Source organism: Sceloporus undulatus, chromosome 9 (assembly GCF_019175285.1).
Source record: "Sceloporus undulatus isolate JIND9_A2432 ecotype Alabama chromosome 9, SceUnd_v1.1, whole genome shotgun sequence".
NCBI lineage: Eukaryota > Metazoa > Chordata > Lepidosauria > Squamata > Phrynosomatidae > Sceloporus > Sceloporus undulatus.
Genome location: NC_056530.1, coordinates 28002760 through 28023805, shown reverse-complemented (window position 1 = coordinate 28023805; position 21046 = coordinate 28002760). Strand labels below are relative to the sequence as shown.

General features: G+C 47.1%; 3 protein-coding genes across 4 annotated transcripts; 1 reads left to right on the top strand and 2 right to left on the bottom strand.

Moving 5' to 3' along the window:
• Positions 1–513: 513 nt before the first annotated feature.
• On the bottom strand, positions 514–4174 carry C9H11orf68 (chromosome 9 C11orf68 homolog). Of its 2 annotated transcripts, none has more exons than XM_042438849.1 (2): positions 3983–4174; positions 514–2135 (listed from the first exon to the last, which is right to left on the bottom strand). In XM_042438849.1, exon 2 carries the CDS (start codon positions 2129–2131, stop codon positions 1385–1387), a length of 747 nt encoding a protein of 248 aa, XP_042294783.1. In that variant the 5' UTR covers positions 2132–2135; positions 3983–4174; the 3' UTR covers positions 514–1384. The 2 variants fall into 2 exon arrangements, with proteins under 2 accessions (XP_042294783.1, XP_042294782.1); XM_042438848.1 differs by lacking the exon at positions 3983–4174 and adding an exon at positions 2883–3061 and having other exon boundaries at positions 514–2136.
• Positions 4175–5176: 1002 nt separating this feature from the next.
• DRAP1 (DR1 associated protein 1) lies at positions 5177–8904 on the top strand. Its single transcript, XM_042440374.1, has 6 exons — positions 5177–5309; positions 5444–5537; positions 6367–6486; positions 6680–6770; positions 7505–7590; positions 8411–8904. The coding sequence occupies exons 1-6, from the start codon at positions 5192–5194 to the stop codon at positions 8562–8564; spliced, it is 663 nt and encodes a 220-aa protein (XP_042296308.1). The 5' UTR covers positions 5177–5191; the 3' UTR covers positions 8565–8904.
• LOC121915830 (actin-related protein 2-like) lies at positions 8832–20251 on the bottom strand. The gene is made up of 9 exons (XM_042440373.1): positions 20095–20251; positions 17033–17143; positions 14976–15191; positions 14492–14564; positions 14234–14370; positions 13310–13459; positions 12891–13036; positions 12280–12412; positions 8832–10420 (listed from the first exon to the last, which is right to left on the bottom strand). The coding sequence occupies exons 1-9, from the start codon at positions 20140–20142 to the stop codon at positions 10250–10252; spliced, it is 1185 nt and encodes a 394-aa protein (XP_042296307.1). The 5' UTR covers positions 20143–20251; the 3' UTR covers positions 8832–10249.
• Positions 20252–21046: the final 795 nt, after the last annotated feature.

The window sequence follows — 21046 nt, the reverse complement described above, 5'->3', positions numbered from 1 at the left end:
AGAAGTTCCTTTTGTGGGGCTGCCGCTACCTTGGTAGCTGGGGGATTCTGGGAGCTTGAACTTCTTACCTGATGCTTAGTAGGAGGCATGTTGGCATATCAAACTGCTGCCATGTCTTTAAAAGTAAGCCCCCAAATTGTAGGAATGACCCTGGAGCTCACCTAGATAAAAGTAACGCCTTTGTTTGGATTAGAGATCCCAACTGCTGTTCCAATTTAAGGCAGGCATGGCTTTGGGTGCATCTACACCGTAGAAATAACGCAGCTTGACACCGCTTTCACTGCCATGGCTTCATCCTAGAGAGTCCTGGGATCGGCAGCTTTTGTGAGGCATAGCACTACAGATTTCAGGGATGGAGCTTCAGCACTTAAAGTGGCATCAAGCGGCGTTATTTCTACAATGTCGATGCACCCCACGGCAGCAAAACATCGCTGCATGTACAGCTGAACATCTGCACCCACAGATCCAACCCGAGTTCTGATTTGGCCATGCACACAAAAAGTATAAGCACACTGCCAGAAGAGAATATTTATTTATTAAGTATTTACAGGTGACTGGTTTTCTTTCCATATCCTCAAAAGCACAGAAATAATTCAACTATCTTTCCAACCAATATAGGAGTAGACTTTACCCTGGTGAGGCTGGGAATGACTATTATGCCTTCCAAAAGGAAAAACTAGGCCAGGATACCACATACATGTTGCAGTGACTACATTTTTTTGTCCAAGTGCCGAAATTAAACATATCTAGAGCTCTGACAGAAGGGATAAAACCCCATGCTCCAAGTGAAACTCTCAGGCCAGTTTCCGCTACACTGATCCCTCTAAAATGGCCACAGTTACCTTGAAGAAAAGAGCACTCAAGCTTTTGCGCTTGGTGCAAGCATTACAGAACCTATGCGCAGTATTATCCTTGCAGGGTGAACACTTATGCGCTGCTGGAAAGCTTGCATGTCCTTAACTTTCCAAGGCTCAGTCGACTGGAGATTGTTCTTTCAAACCGATGTGGCAATCCCCGAAGAAAAGGTGCTTCGTGGGCTTTTTGCAGCTGTACAATATTCTAGTATCTGCTTTAAGAGAAGGGAGCATAGCTGGTCCCATAGGGATTGTGGATAAGTGAGCGAAAAGTGCACAGAGACACTATTTAGAGGTTTAGAGAGAAATTAAAACTGCCAATGGAAGTGAAGAATTGCCTATCGGACACAAAAAAAACCCTAAGCCTACCCCTCTAATAGAATATAAAAATACTCTTCCCCCAAAAGCCCTTTTCCTGGAAGCTTGTGTATGATTGGCAATGGTTTTCACTATGCAGTGTCTCTTAACAAAGGGAGGGAGGGCAGTGAATAAGCATTACATGCTGCGCCGTGCGTCCTGAGAAGCAAGTTTTAAGTCACTTCCGTGTTGCTGACTTTGTTGGTGATGCGCGAGCGGCGCGGGATGCACTCCAGGTCGAACTTGCTCTCGTAGATGGTGGGGCAGAGGTGCCAGCGGTTGTCGCGGTAGATGCCCAGGTAAGTGTAAACGTCGGGCTTGTAGGACAAGAGGCACTTGACGCCCGTGGCCCGGATGATGCCGTCGGCCGCCAGCACCTGCTCCTCATTGGTGAAGTCCTCGGTGTAAACACAAATGACCTGCTTGCGCTCTGAATCTGGGCAGCAAGGGCTGACCTTGGCAACGCCGATGCGCCCGTCGAGCACCGCCCGGGCGATGCCGCGCCAGGCGTGGTCCACCTTGAAGCCGCTGTCCAGGTGCATCAGCCATTTGCCGGTCAGCACCCGCCGGTTGAGGGCCAGCTCTTTCACAGTGTCAAAGGTGATGTGGCGGCCGCTCACCTGCAGCTGTTCCCAGTCCTCCTGCAGCCCCACTACGTCTCCCCCTTCGGGGCAGAAACTGGGGCCGTAGACAGCGATCCAGCCGACCGGCTCAGCGTTGCGCTCGGGGTCCCCAAAGCGAGAGACCCGGGATGGTTGGTAGGTCTGCAGCCACTCTTCAAACTCGGCCCGCGGGGTCTTGCGGGCGTCGAACACCACCCAGGGGTCCATGTCGGCGGCCATGGACTCTGCCGCCAGGTGCTCTGCGGCAAAGGCAGCAGCGGCGTCCTTCTGAGCCTCCTCATCCCGCAGGTGAGACATAGTTCTGAGGGAGGAGAAAGACAAAAGACGGAAGTAAGGGACCAAGCAGCAAGTATATATTGACATCCCAGCATGCGCTAAACTTCTATCATGTTCTTAGCCACCCATTTCTTCTTCATGCTCCTGGCCAATGAGGCAGGTTCTGCGCAGTTTTGTTGCGTTATTTCTGACTTGTATCAGTTGCCTGATAAAGCCATCTAAATATATAGACACACACATATACTGAATAGATACACATAAGCACAGACACATATATATTTAGACACACAGATACACACACATTTAGACATACTGATACACAGAAACACACACACAATAATAGACACATACATATAAAAACACTTATAGACATGCATACACACATATATACAGTATATTATATATAGACTCACACATATAGACAGACCCATGTATTCAGACACATATATAGACCATGCATATACACACACACAAGATAGAGACTCACATGCATATACAGACACATAGATACACATATATGTATTCACACATATAACAGATAGACATACGATATATAGACTTACACACACATATATATACATACACATATATGTATTCACACACATATATAGACCAACATGCATATACACATACATATAAGATATACAGACTCACACAGACACACATATTGAGACAGATACATACATATTCAAACATATACACACATATAAAAGACTCACACACATATATAGTCATAATATATATATAATAGAGAGAGAGAGAGGAGACAGACCAGCTGGGCAGGGCTCGGGGCTGAGTCCCGCCAGGGCGCTTTGGGAGGCCCTTCACTCAGGGCTGAGGCGGGGTTCCTGGGTCTTCGGCCATTTGCAGTCCTTAGCAAATCTGCATATGCAAATGAGGGCCCCCTTCATCCCTCCCCTTTGGAACCTCCACTTAACTGAACCCCCTCCTGCGGAGGGAGGGAGGGGGGAGGCCTGGGATGCACCAACCCGAAGTGATTGGGCCCGGAGTGCACTCGACCGAACAGGAAGTAAAATAAAGGTTATATACTTTTCAATAGGGTTTTTTAGGGGTAGTATTTCCTATATTTGGCCGTGATGTTTGAGCATGAAGTGTCCGGAGTGAGGAGAGTGCCTTCGTCTCGCCCTGCTCCCATTGGGCTTTTGAAGCATTGGGGCCTTGCTTTTGCCCTTAGCGGCCCTCTAGGACTGTGGAACTCTATGGCACCCTCCTTTTCCCATTGGGTTTAACCGGAAGTGGCGAGAAGGGCCTCAGCGCTGGGACGCCTAGGAGTTAGAGTCTCGGTGGAGAGAAGTCCCGGAAATACGTAATAGTGGGATGACGCTATATAGGTATAATATATATAGAGAGAGAGAGAGAGATACGCACCACAACATATACCTATAATGTTCCATACACACACACACCACACCCACACAATATATATATAATATATAACACTGCTCCAATCAGAGCAGTTGGAGCCTGGAAGGAACTATTTGTTGATTTCCTGGATTTATATGACACATATCCTCTCTTTCTCTCTCTCTCTCTCTTCTCTCTCTCTCTATATATATATATATATATATAACACACACACATAACCCCCTCCCTCCCCCCTCCCTCTCTCTCTGTCTATTATATATATATATATATAGTATTACAAATCAGGGCACGTTATAGACACATTATAATTCTATATATATATATATATATATATGCACACACACTCACTCACTCACACTCATTATATAATATATATATATATGTCTTCACGGCACAATAGACACATGTCCTATATATTATATATAATATACTAACACACACACAACACACTCCACTAGCTATCTATCTATCTATGTATTATCCCACTTTTGCAGCAGTTCCAAAGGCCAATGCCATGGCTCGGCTGCATTCCTAGAAGCCCAGTTTTAAGAGCATAGTCGAGAGGTGCTCCAAGTCTCGTCCGCAGAACATCCTGCTTCTCGGGCCTCTGAATGCCCTGCTGCCGGGGCTGGAGGGCCCTTTGGGGTCGGTTGGGTCTCCCGTCTTCCAGTCCCGACGCCTTCTGCTCTCTCTCCAGATGGGGCTTCTGTCAAAAGAGCCGGCGGCGCTAGGGCCGCGGAGGGTTGTCCTGGGCGGGAGGCGTCCCTGCTGGGCTTCCATCCGCTCTACTTCTCCTCCTCCTCCTCCTTCTTTCGGAGGCCCAGAGAAGAGAAGAAGAGGGGCAGCAGCAGCAGCAGCCAAGGCAGGATGCCGCAAGAAGAAGAAGTAAAACGCCCGTCCCTCCGGTGAGGGAGACCCGAAGCACGGCAGCAGGAGGAGGAGGATCGACTTGCATTGCGTTGCTTGGTGCTTGCATTGCATTCTATCTACAACACCCCAGAAAAGGCCTATATGTGTGTGTGTTTGTGTGGTGTGTGTGTGTTTAGTGGGTGTGGGTGTGTTGTATATATATATATAGTGTGTAGTATTGTATATAACCTATAGATATAGATAATATAAAATGTGTGTGTGTGTATAATAAATATATAATGGGGCGTGTATATCGATATCTGTTTATGTTGTTGTGTATGTATAGTGTGTGTAATATATCTATAGATATAGATAGATATAAAATGTGTGTGTGTGTATATATAAATATCTATATACTGTATAGCGTGTGTTTGTGTGTGTGTATATCTGTATTGGCCTTTTCTAGGGGTAGAATGCAAAGCAAAAAATAAAATGCAAAATAATATATGTAAATATAGTGTGTGTGTGTATATATATAAATATATATATTGCCTTTTCTAGGGGTAGAATGCAATGCAAAACATAAAATGCAATGCAAAATTATATATATTGTTTATATGTGTGTGTGTGTATACATACATAGTGTGTGTGTGTATATATAGGGTCCCTTCAAGGCCATCCAAACCCTCCCCATTTTGCATTTTTGGCTGGCCCTTGCCCTCTCCTTTTGACCCAAGGGTTAACATTGTGCCTTCTTGGCTTGCCCTGCTGTGATCCACACAAACTCAGTACTTTATATACATTATTATTATTATTATTATTTTAAAAATTAAATTAAATGTTAATATGTTTATTTTTCAATCAATAAAGTCTGTTCTCTCTTTGGAAAAGGCCCGGATCAAGAAGATCATGCAGACAGACGAGGAGATTGGCAAAGTGGCCGCCGCCGTCCCTGTCATCATCTGTATCCTTTTTGACACCGTCTTTTCCCAAACTGAGGACCTACGGAAACCAAACAGGGATGCCATAACACATTGAGGTGGGCCGCGTGGGACGGGGTGTGTTTCATGTGCCGCCTTAACTCCTCGCCACCGAAAGCTCGGGCGCTGGAGCTCTTTCTCGAATCCTTGCTGAAGAACGCCTGCCACGTGACGCAGTCCAGGAACGCCAAGACCATGACAACCTCGCACCTGTGAGTAGCATCCACAACCCTGCGCTTTTTTCTAAGCCTCCGTGTTGCGCGCCTTCAGGTCGCTTCCGATTTATGGCAACCCCAAGGTGAGCGTTGGTATCCACTGGGGTTTGGACCCAGGACCACATGGATGCTCATGTCCCATTAATACAATGGGATATTATTACAGTGGGTCCTTGGTGTCCGCTGGGGTTTGGTTCCAGGACCACATGGATACCCAAATCCATGGATGCTCAAGTCCCATTAAGTACAATTGGGTATTATTAGTACAGTATTATTACTACTATAGTGGGCCCTTGGAATCCGCTGGGGTTGGTTCCAGGACCCCCATGGATACCAAAATCCATGGATGCTCAAGTCCCATTAAGTACAATGGTGCATTATTATTATTATTATTATTATTATTATTATTATTATTATTACAGAAGGCCCCTGGTATTTGGTGGGGTTTGTTTCCAGGGCCCCTGTGTATCTCAAAATCCACAATGCTCAATGTCCATTAAATCCAATGGTGAGCAAAACCATGAGGACTAGAATCTTGTTTTCCTTTGCATTGGAGCATTTTCTTATAGGGCAGGAAGTTAGACTTGGGAAGGGTCCAGATTCAGTCCCTTGCATCTCCAAGGAAAGCTGAGGAAGACCCCTTCTCAGATTTAAGAAAACCCACTGCCATTATAGATGGGGAGCATGAGTGCAAGTGGCAGGTCTAAGGATCCAGTTGTGAGCAGAAGTGAGCGGATGCTGGGGTCTGGAGTAACACCTTTTTTGGGGTAGCGCAAGACCATGTGCCCTGCTTTAAAGAAAACCCACGATCTGGTTTTCCATGCAGGAAGCAATGCATAGAGCTGGAGCAGCAGTTTGACTTTCTGAAGGACCTGGTTGCCTCCGTGCCGGACATGCAAGGCGATGCAGAGGACAACCACATGGAGGGCGAGAAGGTTTCCAGGAGGTAAGGGAGAGACCAAGGAATGAACTACGTTTGTTAAGCACCTCTCTGACGTTCCAGACTCTGTTTATGTGAGCAAATGATTTCTCACACCATTTGTCTGTGTTAAGAGAAAAGCAATAGCAAGGGGCCCGATCCTTGGAAACTTGCTTCTATGTAATACTTACCTCTTTTTGCCCCCTGTGCTTTGGTTCAGGGGCCGGAAGCCAGGTAGCGGACGGAAGAACGGTGGCACGGCAGGCAAAGGAAGGGATGCAAAGCAGTCCGGCACGGATTCTGAGCAAGAGGTGGGTTGGCAGCAAGGTTGGGTTATTCCCTCCGAGGGTTGGGAGACAAATTTCAGTGCTGATTGTGATGGTCCCCATAGCCCTGGGTTCAAGTGAAAGTCCAAAAATGCAAGCCCCTGAATTGGTCCATACTGGCAACCAAGTTCCAGCACTTTTCATCTTCACCAGAAGATGAAGCCTGAAGCCAGTCTTTTGTAGAACGAATAGGTCCTAAGGATGCATTCAGGGCCATGCTGTCCCCAGATTTTGAATGGCAACTTGGATTTGCTCCTTGTTGTGAAAACCAAGCCCTGGTTGTTGTGAGAGTTGTGGCTGAGTTCTGGAGGAACAGGGAGAATTCAAGCAAATGTTGAATGATGCCATTGCTCTGTCCATCCCGGTGCTGAAATCCTCCCATTTGGGTGGAGGATTGGCATCGCAAGCAAGCATCGTCGAGCGCTGCCAGGGTTCGGTGTCAACATTTGCCTTGGCCACCTTTAATATTCAGCCCTCATGAGCATTTTGGTCCCAGGTATGTTTGCAAGCAGTCCACTCCACAGCTTGGCAAACCCAGTGTTAAGTCTTGCCCGCCTTGAAGGTTGAGCGAGGCTGCCTTGCTCCTGGCATTATGTGGTTGGCACAGGCTGGATTTAGCCAGGCAGTTCCTGAGTCGTACCAGCTGGCTTTCAACAAATAGCCAAGTCTTGGCAAGAGTGCAGGGTAGCTCTGTGTTGACTCTCCTCTGGTTTTTGCAGGACGACTCGGAAGATAGCGAGAGCAACGGGGAAGAAGAGATGCCCCAACCTGCGCCTCCTGTGCGACCCGTCACCCATCTCTCCACGTAATATTTTCTCAGTGTTTGATTTCATAGAATCATAGAGTTAGAAGAGACCCCAAGGGTCATGCGGTCCAACCCCATTCTGCCATGCAGGAATACACAATCAAAGGACTCCCATTCAGCCTCTGTTTAAAAACCTCCCAAAATGGAGACTCCACCACATTTCTAGTTTCCTCCTTTGCTTGGCAAACTAGAGGTGGGAATCACAAGGTCCATGGGCTGAATGTGCCATGCAGGGGTGCCGAAATATGTGGCCTTAGGGTCACCATAAATCTGAAATGAATGGAAGGCACAAAACAACCATAAAAGGCCCTGAACCCATTCTAGTGCATTGCAAAAGGAGGGACGTCTTCTTTTATCTCTGCAAAAGGGGATTCATTTTAAAGTAGTTACTAAACTACTTGGGGAATGTCTCAGCCACAGGGTCGCCATGAGACAGACTCGAGGGTGGTTGACAACAACAAAGTTACTTAAGGTGTTACTTGCAATGAATTTACTTCCAAGCTCTCTGCAAAAAGGAATCAATTTTAGACTAGTTACTAAACACATTGTTTGCAACGAGTTCACTTCCAAGCTCTCTGCAAAAAGGATTTTTAAAGCAGTTACTCAAGGTGTTGTTTGCAGTGCATTTACTTCCAAGCTCTCTGCAAAAAGGAATTAATTTTAAAGCAGCTACTAAACGTTTGCAGTGAGTTTACTTCCAAGCGCTACTGATACTCAACCCATATTAGAGCAGATAGGGGGACAGTAACTATACTCCCCATCTCACTCCCTACCCTGCTCCCCAATCCCTGGTTCTCTTTCTTTCTTTCTTTCTCTCCAGCACCCCAGCGCCATATTTACACTTCCCTACTCCTCCGGTCTCTGCAATACCTCTGCCAGTCCCGGCCCAATTGGGGACCATGCCAGCAGGACCCCCGCCAGCTCCACTTGCGCCGGTCAAGGAAGACGACGAAGAGGAAGACTACGATTCCTAACCCTCCGTTGGTTTTAGCTGCTGCCATTTTGGAGACGCCAGGGGTTGGGGGGAGGAAGGATGCCGCCAGGTTTGGACTGTTCTTAAATGTATTAAAACACCGCGAAACTGGTAGGAGCGCCGGGCGTGGGGTTTCTTTCTCCCTGCTAAACTCAGTCCCTAAATGGAGGACGGACGGCGACCCGTTGGTATCCCTTTCCCTCCACGTCCCCACGGCACGGTCCCTTGTTTGCGTTCTTGAACCCGGGAAAGAAAAATTCAGCGAGAGTTAGGTTGTAAAGCAATTTTGTTTTTTAATCGATCATTTTCTTTTTCATTAAAAAAAAAGGACAACAAAGGAAGGAGTGTGTAACAAGTTTGGTTTTTTACCCCCCCCATCTTGCTGCCATGAATACAAAGAACGCGGGAAGGTACTCTGCAATGGATCTGGGTGGCACCCCAAATCCTATGCATCCTATACAAATCTTATCTTATCCCCAACTCCAATGCATAGCAGAAATAAGCCATCAAGTATATCTCCTCCCGGTAGTTGATATTCAGCTGCCGAAGGAGATTTTTGTGGCTAACTGGAGAAGGATGGTAAGAACAGAGAGAGAACTGTGTTTCTTGGTCCCTTAGCTCTCTGGGAACATAAAGGTGAAATGAGATGAACCTTGGTCCTGTTTCCAATACAGGATTGGAGACCTCCAGAGGGATTCCAGTTCCCATCAGCCTTGGCCAGAATGGCTACTGGTTGACCATAATGTGTGTTGCAGCACAAAAAGGGGACAGCTAGGAAGCTCTACTAGACCTCTTGTAAGGCTGCGTCGGAAAATATTGTATGTATTACTTGTCCCCAAATGCACTTAGCCTGCTGAAGAAGCCAGCGGAGCTTCGAAAGCTTGCAACCCGTACTTTGTGCATTTAGTTTGGCCCCATAAAGGTATTGTTTTTTGTGAATTTGGGATCATTTCCTTCATTCAAAGACACAGCTGTGTTAGTATGGAGAAGCAGTATGCAACAGGATCTTGAAACTGAAATGGTATAGCATAAGCTTTCGGAGACTTTACTTCACCGGAGTTCGTGCTCCCATCTTTCTTTCAGTTAAGTCTCAAAGATGCTACAAAAGATCCCTTTGCATAAGAATTTACGTAAGTGTTGATGGACTATTCAACCATTCAATCCACCTCTAGTTGAAATTAACCATATGTGTCTTTTCTAATGGCCCTGAGACCTAAAAACTGGCTTCCGTTTTGGGAAAGGAAAGGGAGGCTGGGAATGAATGAAGTCCCTGAGCAAAGAAGCTTAAGCTTTTCAGGAGACGCATGGAGCATTAAGCGTTAAAGGCACATGTGGGCAAGCTCATGCTGGACTCAGTGGATGATAGGAGCTGCAGTTGCTTTAAGAGCGGGATAGGATTGGCTTTCTTTTAAGGAGGACCTTCTTTCCTACATAATAGGGACTGCTGCTTCAAACTCTATGAGGACAAGCAAATTATAAGGAGGAAAAAGAAGGGACAAGACAATCCCCGAGGCATGTAATGGCCCCCTCCTCTTATCTGTTCAATGTGCTCTTTTGCCGATCCCAAGCCAGGATGCACATATACCATTGATAGAAAAATCTGCATTGCGGTAGATCAACCGCAGAAGAAGCAGAAGGGAAAGAAAATAAGCTGGAAGGTACTGAGGCAATGGGACGGGAACGCTCCTATCGGACGGTGACTCCCAGCTTCTCCAAAATCCGGGTCCCCTTCTCCAGATACTCCGACCGTTGGAGCCAAAAGCTGTCCTTGTCTTTCATGATGTCGGCAAGCACTGCGCCGCCGAGGAACACCATGTGCTTCCTGCGCGGAGGGTCCTCAATGCGGATCTTGAATTTCTAGGAGGGGAGAAAGAAAGAAGAGGATAGGGTTTCTCTAAAGGAAGATTAAAAGGAAGACACAACTCAATTTGGGGAAGGAGTATCTCAAATCCCTGGGGCGATGGAGGACATGCGGCACCTTCTGTCTGGCAGAACTTGAGGTTCCATTTCCCTGATCCAGAATCTCAGCCACGGTTTCCCTTTTCCTTTGGACCCATCACTTGAATGTAGTGCCTGAGAGTTTCTGTGAAAGTAAATCTGTCCCTGTCTCTAACAGAAACACACATCCATGGATAGATAGATGATAGATTAGACCAGGGGTAGGCAATCTTTTTGAGCCGGGGGCCGGGTTGCTGTCCCTCAGACAACTGGGGGGCCGAAGCCAAAAAATAAATAATTTTTTTTTAAAAAATTAAATATATAAATAAACCAGGACAAATGTAGGACAAAATTTTCAAGTGGAAGACACTTTTTTTAAAAAATGGAGGACACACGAAAAAATTTGCTGATTTTTAAAACAATGTTAATATAAATGCATGTTTCTGAGGCTTCTATAGACAATTGCCCCCCAAAGGCCCCAGTGGCAATCGGCGGCAGGACCAGGCTGGGGCCGGTCCCAAGGCCTTGCTGGGCCGCATCTGGCCCACAGGCCGCAGGTTGCCTACCCCTGGATTAGACAGACAGACATAGACACTCATGTGTATGTGTGTGTGTGTGTGTGTATATATATATATATATATATGCATAGACACATAGACACACGTAACATACATATACAGACAAACATACACACATATAGACACATACATAAATGCATAGACATACACACATGCATATATATATACACATATGTAACACTTGTACATATATAGACACACAAATAGACACACTTATAGACAAACGCATGCACGCATAGATACACACACACATATATAGACACACTATATAGACCCATACATAGACATATATATATATATATATACACACACACACATGCAACACATGTACATATATAGACACAAATATAGACATATATAGACATACACATACATACAGACACATAACACATAGACACATGCATACAGAGAGATACACATACAGTGCTCCCTCGGGTTACGAATTTAATTCGTTCCGCCGCTCCGTTCGTAACCCGAGTAATTTCGCAACCCGAAAAGGGCTTTCCGTTAGCGCTGGAAAGCCGCGCGTTTGAATTTCGCGCCGAAAAAAATTCGTAACCCGAAAAAAACATCGTAACCCGGAACAGTTTTTTCCAATCTAATTTTTTCGTAACCCAGAAATTTCGTAACGCGGTCAATTCGTATCCCGGGGTACCACTGTACATATATATAGACATATATATAACACACACACACATATATAGACACACAAATATGTTTGTGTGTGTGTGTGTGTGTGTATATATATATATACACACATAGAGAGAGAGAGAGACACAGACATACACACACATACAGTAACATACACACAGACATAGACACATTCAGCCACAGAGTTTTCATACACTTGACAAAGATGGTGCAAGCTTCACAGTTGGCCAGTGGCTTTCCAAGACCGTGCAACACTTGCACAAGGCTGTGTGCGTATATTTTAAACAACCAGCAGTGAATGTGGCTGGGATTCTGGCTCTGCTAGTGCTGCAAATATGCTGCCAGTGGAAGAAAAGAGGAATAAGGTGGCAGTGCGGAGGCCACCAGCTCCATGTAATGCTTGGCTTGCAGGTTCCATGAAGGCAAAGCAAGGCTGGCTTGGGCAACACTTGTCCATTTGCAGCAGTTCGCTGTCTCCGCTTCTCATTCTGCCACCTTGAGCCAGTGCGCTACATTTTCCGCCTCCGATGCGCCACCCCTGAAACTCACCGACAGCTTTTCCACGTCTCCCTTCAGCACCCGTTCCAAGTACAGCTGCTTGATTTCCCGTTCGAGGCGGGACGGCAGCCCCGGGTACATGGTCGAACCTCCCGAAAGGACAATGTGTTTGTAAAACTCAGCCCTGAAAGAAGAAAGAGAAGGGATAGGGGAAGAAGGATGAGACTGGTGCATCCGAGGAGCCGAGGGACAGCCAAAGGACCTTTGCAGTCATATGCCGTTGTATTTAATGGGACTTGAGCATGGTATCCGTGGGGGGGTCCTGGAACCAGACCAAAGGCCCACTGTACATCCATAACAAGATTCTGGACATTGGTTTTTGGGGTCCCCTTCTTTGGCTCCAACCTTTATAGTCACAGTCTATGTGCTTAGCCTTACCGCTTTTGGGATCTCCCCACAAGCAAGTGCATGCATCTGCAAACTTTGGGATTCCCCAAAGCCAGTCCACTTGGGTGCAGACTGTGAGTTTTTGGTTGCACAAGGGACAGCCAGACAGCTGCACAAACCTTGGGGATTTAGTCTAAAGGCAACAAAATAGATCCCTTTGGCTTTATAATCTGCCCCAGAGATTCCATGCAAAACCTCCCCAGGGCCTCTCTCACCGAGTGTCGATGTCGGCTGCCTGGATGGTGTTGAAAAGGAGCTCCGCGACACCCACACCTTCTACATTTATAAGATGGGGCTGGAACAAGGCTTCGGGGGCCTCAAAACGCTCCCCACCGACTTTGATCACTCGCCCGTCTGGCAGCTGAAGAGGCAAGACAGCAACAATATGAGCATCAAGCGATATACTAGAATAAAGGCCCATATACAAAGGTGCCACAAAATCTCTCTACATACTGTTTCTACAGACTAACATGGCTATATCTTTGAATTCTGGTTACCATTGTACAGGCGATAATACGTCCACAGGACTCCATTGTCAGTGTCTGTATTCTGCCCACAAAAGCCTCATGCCACCCCAAGGAGCCCATTTCAAGGTACAGTTCTTCCTCTACTCGGTGAACAGAAGTCAGATTACCGTGTAGGACTCCACAAGCACCGTGGTCTCTTGGGCGAGCTTCTGTTCCTGATCGATGTTGTAACCGACGTAGCAGAGCTTCTCCTTCATCATCCGCACCGTTTCAAAGTCGGCGGAGTGGTTGAAGGCATAACCACGCAGTAGCAACAGCTGCAACGGAGCAATGCATGCATCTACATCACGGACTTAGAATCACAGAGTTGGAAGAGCCCCAAGGGCCATCCAGTCCAACCCCTTGCCATGCAGGAACTCTCCGTCAAAGCATCAACAGATGGCCATCCAGCCTCTGTTTTAAAACGTCCAAAGAAGGAGACTCCACCACACTCCAAGGCAATGTATTTCACTGTCAAACAGCTCTTATCATCAGTAATATTGAAGTGGAATCTCTTTTCTTGCAGTTTGAATCCATTCCTTTGTGTCCTACTCTCTGGAGCAACAGAAAACAAGCTTGCTCCAACCTCAACCTGACATCCCCATACATATTTAAATATGGCTATCATGTCGCCTCTTATCCCTAGGCTTCAGAAGCACATGCACAACCTGAGATGGGTAATGTAAACCTCTAGATATGCGGCGACTGTGTGATGTGACCAACCCTGAGATGAGTGGCAACACTGTGCAACCAAATGCACAGCTGGAAGAGCACTGCTACCAATTTCAACCAGGGGCGGACACATGCGCAGCAGCCAAGATATATAATGGCACCATAATCACAACTCTTGCTTCCTTGACTTGGAAGGAAGATGCCATCAGACAAAAACATCCAGCCACAAGGTTCACCCAATGCAACCCTATTCTGCCATGCAGGAATACACAAGTAAGGAGCTCCCCAAAGATGGCCGTCCAAACTTGGTTTAAAGACCCCCAAAGCAGAATAGATGCCAACTTGGTGTGATAGGCATTTGGTATATCGACCACTCTCACCTTGATCAGGTACCGTGTAATGTCCCGGCCTGCGATATCCAGCCGTCGGGTGAGATGGGGCAGAGAGAAACCCTCATAGACCGGGCAGATGTGGGTGACGCCGTCCCCTGAATCCACCACCACGCCAGTGAGAAGCCCTGCAAAGGTAAGAGTTTGGAAGGCATGTGTTATATGTCGGTTTAGGGTGACCCCACAGACTCCATAGGTTTTCTTAGGCAAGGGGGCCTCAGAGTTGGTTCGCCCCAATTCTGAACTTACCCTGGGCATAGAGGGTGAGCACCGCCTGGATAGCAATGTAGACGCCATCAAACTGGTATGTCTCAAACATCACCTAAATTGCAAGGGAAAATGGGCACGGACAGTCACACGCACCCAACGCAATCCCACCCCGAAAGGCCTTTTTCCCATAGCTCTTTTTTCCAGCATCATCTTACCAATTGCAAGCTGCCCTTGCCTTCCCCAGACAACGCTAAATATCCCCTCCTAACTTTTCCCTGTCTAGTTATAATTTAAACACGGGGACACAATGCGCATAACAGCACAACCTTTCCAAATCTTGGTTGAATTGAAAGCCGGGGAGATTTCAAGCTAGGCTTCTGATTACTTTGGATTTCAATGGGAATGGGTGGGACATGGGTTTGTAAATTCCCCCACAACCGGCTTATCGGTTGGGCAAATCCAGGTTTATTAAACCTGGTATCCAAAAGCTGGACTGGGCAGATCTCTCCTACATCTCACCCACCTCGATGATCTTCTCTCGGTTCTTGGTGGGGTTCATGGGGGGCTCGGTGAGCAGGATCTTGCAGTTGCGGGGCTCGATGTTGAGTTTCTCGGGCCCGAAGGTGTAATCCCACAGATACTTCATGTCATCCCAGTTGCGCACGATCCCATTCTCCATGGGGTAGTTCACCTCCAGCATGGAGCGCAGTTCGCTGGCTTCGTCCCCAACCATCAGGTCCTGGTGGAGGAGAAAGCACATGAGTTGGGTAGACATCACGTTTCTCTGCACCTCGTCTTTGGAGGTTGCTTGTTGTGGTTGTGCAACCTATACTCTGCGTGTTGTGTCTTGTGCACTGCAAAACCTCCAACACAGAGTGTAATTCACTGGGTTCATCCTCTATTATCAGGTCCTGGCAGGAATTCACTTGGGGACATATGGAGACGTAAGGTCACAAAAAGGCAAAAAGGTCACCATTGGACAACAGACGTATTCTGCTAACAGCAGCAGAAGTAGCGTTGTGTAGACCTCATGTTTGTCTGTGCCTTGACTTTGGAGGTTGCACAATGTGGTTGTGCATCCCTATACTTTGCAGTGTGGTTGTGTGTTGAGTATTGCGCACTGCAAAATGGCGCCCGGACATTGTTCTGTGTTGCACAAGGTTGCTATTCTGCATGGATAGTATGGGTAGTTGTGTAGTATGGGTATAGTGTTGTGTGGTGTGAGTGTAGTGTATAGTGTTGTTTAGGCTACGCTCAAAGGATGTTGGATTGAGGCCCCTGCCCCAAAAGATATAAATTATTAACTTTAAATGAGGATCATTTTAAATACAGTGGGCCCTTGCTATCTGATGGAGTTTGGTTCCAGGACCTCCGTGGATACGTAAATCCATGGATACTCGTCCCATTAAAGGTAATGGGGTATTATTATCATTATCGTCATCATCATTATTACTGTGGGCTCTTGGTATCCAATGGGGTTTGGTTCCAGGACCCCCTCTCGATACCTAAATCCATGGATACTCCAGTCCCATTAAATACAATGTCATAGTAAAACACTATTGTTAATATAAAATGGCAAAGTCGAGGCTTGCTTTTTGGAGTGTGTGTGTGTGTGTGTGTGTGTATTTAAATATATTTCAAGCCGGTGATTCTTGAATCCATAGATTTGAAAAATCTGCAGCTCTGGAGGGCAGGCTGGATGTGTACATCTTATTTGTCCTTCTAGTCCAGGGGTAGGCAACTTTTTTGAGTCGGGGGCCGGGTTGCTGTCCCTCAGACAACTGGGGGGCCGAAGCCAAAAAATAAATAATTAAATAATTTTTTAAAAATTAAATAAATAAATAAACCGGGACAAATGTAGGACAAAAATTTCAAACGGAGGACACTTTTTATATAAAATGGAGGACATGTGAAAAAATTTGCTGATTTTTAAAAAAAATGTTAATATAAATGCATGTTTCTGAGGCTTCTATAGACAATTGCCCCCCTTGCCCGCTGCTTGCCCCCCCTTGCCCGTCTCCTCCTGATAGGCCAAAGGCCCCACACCTTCACGCGAGAGGCCAAAGGCTCTGGCAGCAATCGGCGGCAGGACCAGGCGGGGGGCCGGTCCCAAGGCCTTGCCGGGCCGCATCCGGCCCACGGGCCGCAGGTTGCCTACCCCTGTTCTAGTCTGATGTGTGTTTTTAACTGATGTTATGCGCTTGTTCGCTGGTGCCGTTCCTTGCCTCCATCCATAGGGAGATGAACCAATGTTTTTGTATGCAAGGATTGTTAGCATGGCTAATTTCTGGATATACAATACTGTAGTCACATTCGCTGGCCCTCTACATTTGTGGCTATGATTAATATGTACTCTCTAGGAATATCTCAGTCCTCCAGTGCAAGTCTGCCAGAGGTTGACCATAGAGTTGCACTGGAGGACCTAGACGTTCCTAGAGAGTACATATTAATCAAAGCCGCAAACGTGGAGGGTCAGCTGTGCAATGCACATTCCTGGATCCTTCGAAACACACAAAGTAGAATCCCTGCATGTGCATTTATTACCCCTTGGACTGGAAGATGCCAGAGCCACGGACTTACCTTGATCTCAATGTTGCCCACTTTGGTGGTGGAGCGGATGATGGGGCGTCCAACCAAGGCTGGGAAGATGTGTTCAGGGAAGTTGGATCCAGCATAGCCACACTTTACAAACTGTAGTAGGGATGGGAGTAGGGAGGAGGCCGGGCGGATTGGAGGGGAAGGAATGAGTAAGATTGGTTAAGTACATGGAAGAATCGGTGGCAGAAAACACACATTTCCATAGCATGTTATAGCACAAGCATACATTCCTATAGCATGTTACAACCCTGTATATTCTTTTGGATACAACAACCCTGCAAGGTAGGCCAGAAGTATAGTTATCTCCAAGGCGCAGAGCTGAGCAAACAGTACTCAGGATAGCTTTAAAAAGCCATTTCATGACATCTTTAAAGACTGAACAAGTTTGATCCAGGATTGATTTTTGCGGACCACAGGCATCACATGCCACTAACTAGTATGTTGGTTTGTTGTTGTGGTGATTGTGTGTCTTCAAGCTGTTTTTGACTTATGGTGACCCTATCATGAGCAAGGTGGGTTCAGAGGAGGGTTGTCATTGCCTTCCCTTGAGGCTGAGAGTATGTGACTTGCCCAAGGTCACCCAGTGGGTTTCATGGCCAAGCCAGGAATCGAACCCTGGTCTCCAGAGTTGTAGTCCAACACTCAAGCTGCTATGCCATGCTGGTTCCCAGTATGTTGGTTTATAAAATCCCAGTTAATTTGACCGACAATCGGAAGGTACGGGACTTTGCTTCTGCAAGTATCTGGGACATTTTAAAAGCAGCTGGGAAAATGGCAATGAATTGGGGCCAAACCGGAACAGATTTATCTGCACTCAGTTGAAAGCTCTACCTTTGAACCAGAGCAAGAAAAGAAAGAGAGCGTCGAGAGCGGAAGTGGAGAAAGCGGAAACAAGACTGCCGGCTCTGACTCAACGGAGGAAGAAATAAAGCTTGCAAGGAGGAAGCTGCTCCTTTTTGTGCAAACCCACAACGAAGGTCACAACAGCAGCAATAGTGGAAGAAGGCTCTTGTTGCTTGCTTTCCTCCAATGGTGATCATTGGCTACGTCTAGTTTGCTCTCTCGAACCCGTGTCTGCTAAACGTCTCCTTGCAAGAGAAGGCAGCAAAACAGCAAACGTCTCTTTCTGCAACCATATATTTAGCCGCTGGAAAAGGAAGGTCCTTATCGAAAGGGAACGCCTGTCCCTAAAAACAAACAAGGAGTTCCAGATTGGCTGCAATCTTAAGGCTTTTTGTCTCCAAAGCTTAAAAGAGGGCCAAGAAACAAGGAGACTGAACCTTGTTGTTGTTGCGTGCCTTCAAGTTGTTTACGACTTACGGCGACCCAAAGGCAGGCCTATCCTAGGAAATCCCATTGCACTAGAATTCATATTTCGCCAGTCCAAAAAGTAACTGGCAACAAATCCTTTTCCAACAATCTAACAAGTCGTTGCAACAAAGCGAAGATATTACCTTTTCTTTTCCCTTTCTGCTTTTAAAGGTCGTCTCCAAGCGTCTGCACTGCAGAAATAATCTGGTTTGATGCCAACTCAATGCTACGAAACGCTGGGAATTGTAGTCTGTCACGGCCCCGGAGTTCCCCAACAGAGAAGGCTCGACATCGAACAAAACTACAATTCCCAGAATTTCATAGCATTGAGCCATGGCAGTTAAAGCAGTCTCAAACCGGATTATTTCTGCAGTGCGTTTTGCACCATAGATGCCCCCAAACCCAAGGGGACCCTACCCACATTGAGATCCCCTAGGATGGAGTCGGGGGACTTAAAGCAGTATGGAAATGCACCATGTCAACAGTGTAGATGCCTCCAAATCCTTGGATGAAAGCGGTGCCCAGTCCTTCAGCTCCACCCTAGGATTTGGAGGCATCTCCACTGGAGACATGAAGCATTTCCATACCGCTTTAAGTCCCCCGACTCCATCCTAGGGGATCTCAAGAGATCACGAATATGGGTTTGCAAGACAACTTTGTTGTTAACTGCCCTCGAGTTGATCTGGACCCATGGTGACCCTATGGATGAGACATCTCCAATACCCTCTGTCCTCCGCTGCTCTGCCCAGCCCTTGCAAGCCCATATTCATCATCTCTTTAATAGAGTCCCTCCATCTTGCATGCGGCCTTCCTCTCTTTCTACTTCCTGGCATTATGATCTTTTCCAATGAGTCTTCCTTCTCATGATGTGTCCAAAGTACAAGGGCCTCAGTTTGGTCATCTTGGCTTCCAGGGAGATCTCCGGATTGATCTGCTCTAAGATCCATTTGTTTTGTTCTGGGGCTTGTCATTTATTGCGGCCCCACTACCAGAGAATCATAGAGTCAGAAGAGACTGCAAGGACCATCCAGTCCAACCCCATTCTGCCATGCAGGAACTCCATGGACAGATGGCCCTAACCCTTTCACACGTATAAGTCTCTCATTCAGCCAGGGGTCCCCCAAAAGAAGAAAGCTCTATGTCTCCCAAAAGCGGAGCACCCAGACTTTTCAAAGCAGTCTCAAAGTGGATTATTTCTGCAGTGTGTTTTGGACCATAGATGCATGCAAATCCCAAGAGGTCCTACACATCTTGAGATCCTTTAGGATGGAGCTGGGAGACTTAGAGCACTATGGAAATGCATCATGTCTGCAGTGCAGATGCCTCCAAATCCATGAATGGAGCTGAAGGACCAAAAGCGGTGCCCAGCTATATGGCTTCTAGATGCCCCCAAATGCCAGGGCAACCTAGAGATCCCTTAGGATGGAGCTGGGAGACTTAGAGCGGTATGGAAGTGCATTATGTTTACAGTATAGATGCCTCCAAAGCCATGGATGGAGCTGAAAGAGGTGCCCAGCTACATTGTTTGCAGATGCCCCTAAATGCCAGGGCAGCCTAGGCATCCCCTAGGAGGGAGCTGGGAGACTTTAAACCGGTCTGAAAAGACATGCTGTCTCCAGTGTAGATGCAGCCAAGGAGCCTCCCTGCCCACTCGAACTGGGCAGGGCTGGTTGCCAGTTGCCCCCCTTGCCTGGGCCAGGGCTGCTGCTTGGGAGGGAGGGTTGCCAACTTACCCCAGTGCCATTGTCACAGACCACCACGCAGCGGCCCTGGCTGTCCATGGCTCTTCTGCTGCTCTTTCTTCTCCTCTTCCTTCCTTTCTGCCTCCTTCTCCTTCTCCTCCTTCTTCTTCTTTCCGATCTGGCTCGCCCAGGGCTTTGCAGGAAGCAGAAGCCCTCTGTGATGCAACATCCTGGGCTGGCAGTGCCTCGTCTGGACGCCCTCCCGCCTCTGATGCGCGATGGGACCACATCAGCAATTCACATGCAAGGGGCATAACTGCTCTCTTTTGCATGCTCCCTGGGGTGCCTTCAGGTCCTTTCTGGGGACCCCAAGGCAAAGCTATGGCAGGGGTTCCTTGGAGACGTTGCTTCTTCGGAGAGGGTTTGCTCTGAGGCTAAGAGAGTGTGACTGGTCCCAAGCTGAGGCTGAAAAAGCGTGACTTGACCCAGTTCTTGTTGCTGCTGTGTCTTCAAGTCCTTTCCAACTTAACGGTGACTCTAAAGCAAACCTATTGCAGGGTTTCCTTGGAAAGCTTCTTCTTTGGAGAGGGTTTGCTCTGAGGCCGAGAGAGTGTGACTTGACCAAATCTGAGGCTGAGAAAAAGTGACTTGACCAAATTGTTCTTGTTGCTGTGTGTCTTCAAGTCCTTTCCAACTTATCATGGTGACCCTAAGGCAAACCTATTTACAGGGTTTCCTTGGAAAGTTTCTTCTTCAGAGGGGCTTTGCTCTGAGGCTGAGAGAGTGTGACTTGACCAGGTCTGAAACTGAAAGGTCCATGGCTTTGGAGGCATCTACATGGTGAACATAATGCACTTTCATGCCACTTTAAAGTCCCCTAGATCCATCCAAAGGGATTTCTAGGCTACCTTGGCATTTGGGGGCATCTAGAAGCCATATAGCCGGCACCGATTTCAGTCCTTCAGCTCCATCCGTGGCTTTGGAGGCATCTACATTGTAGACA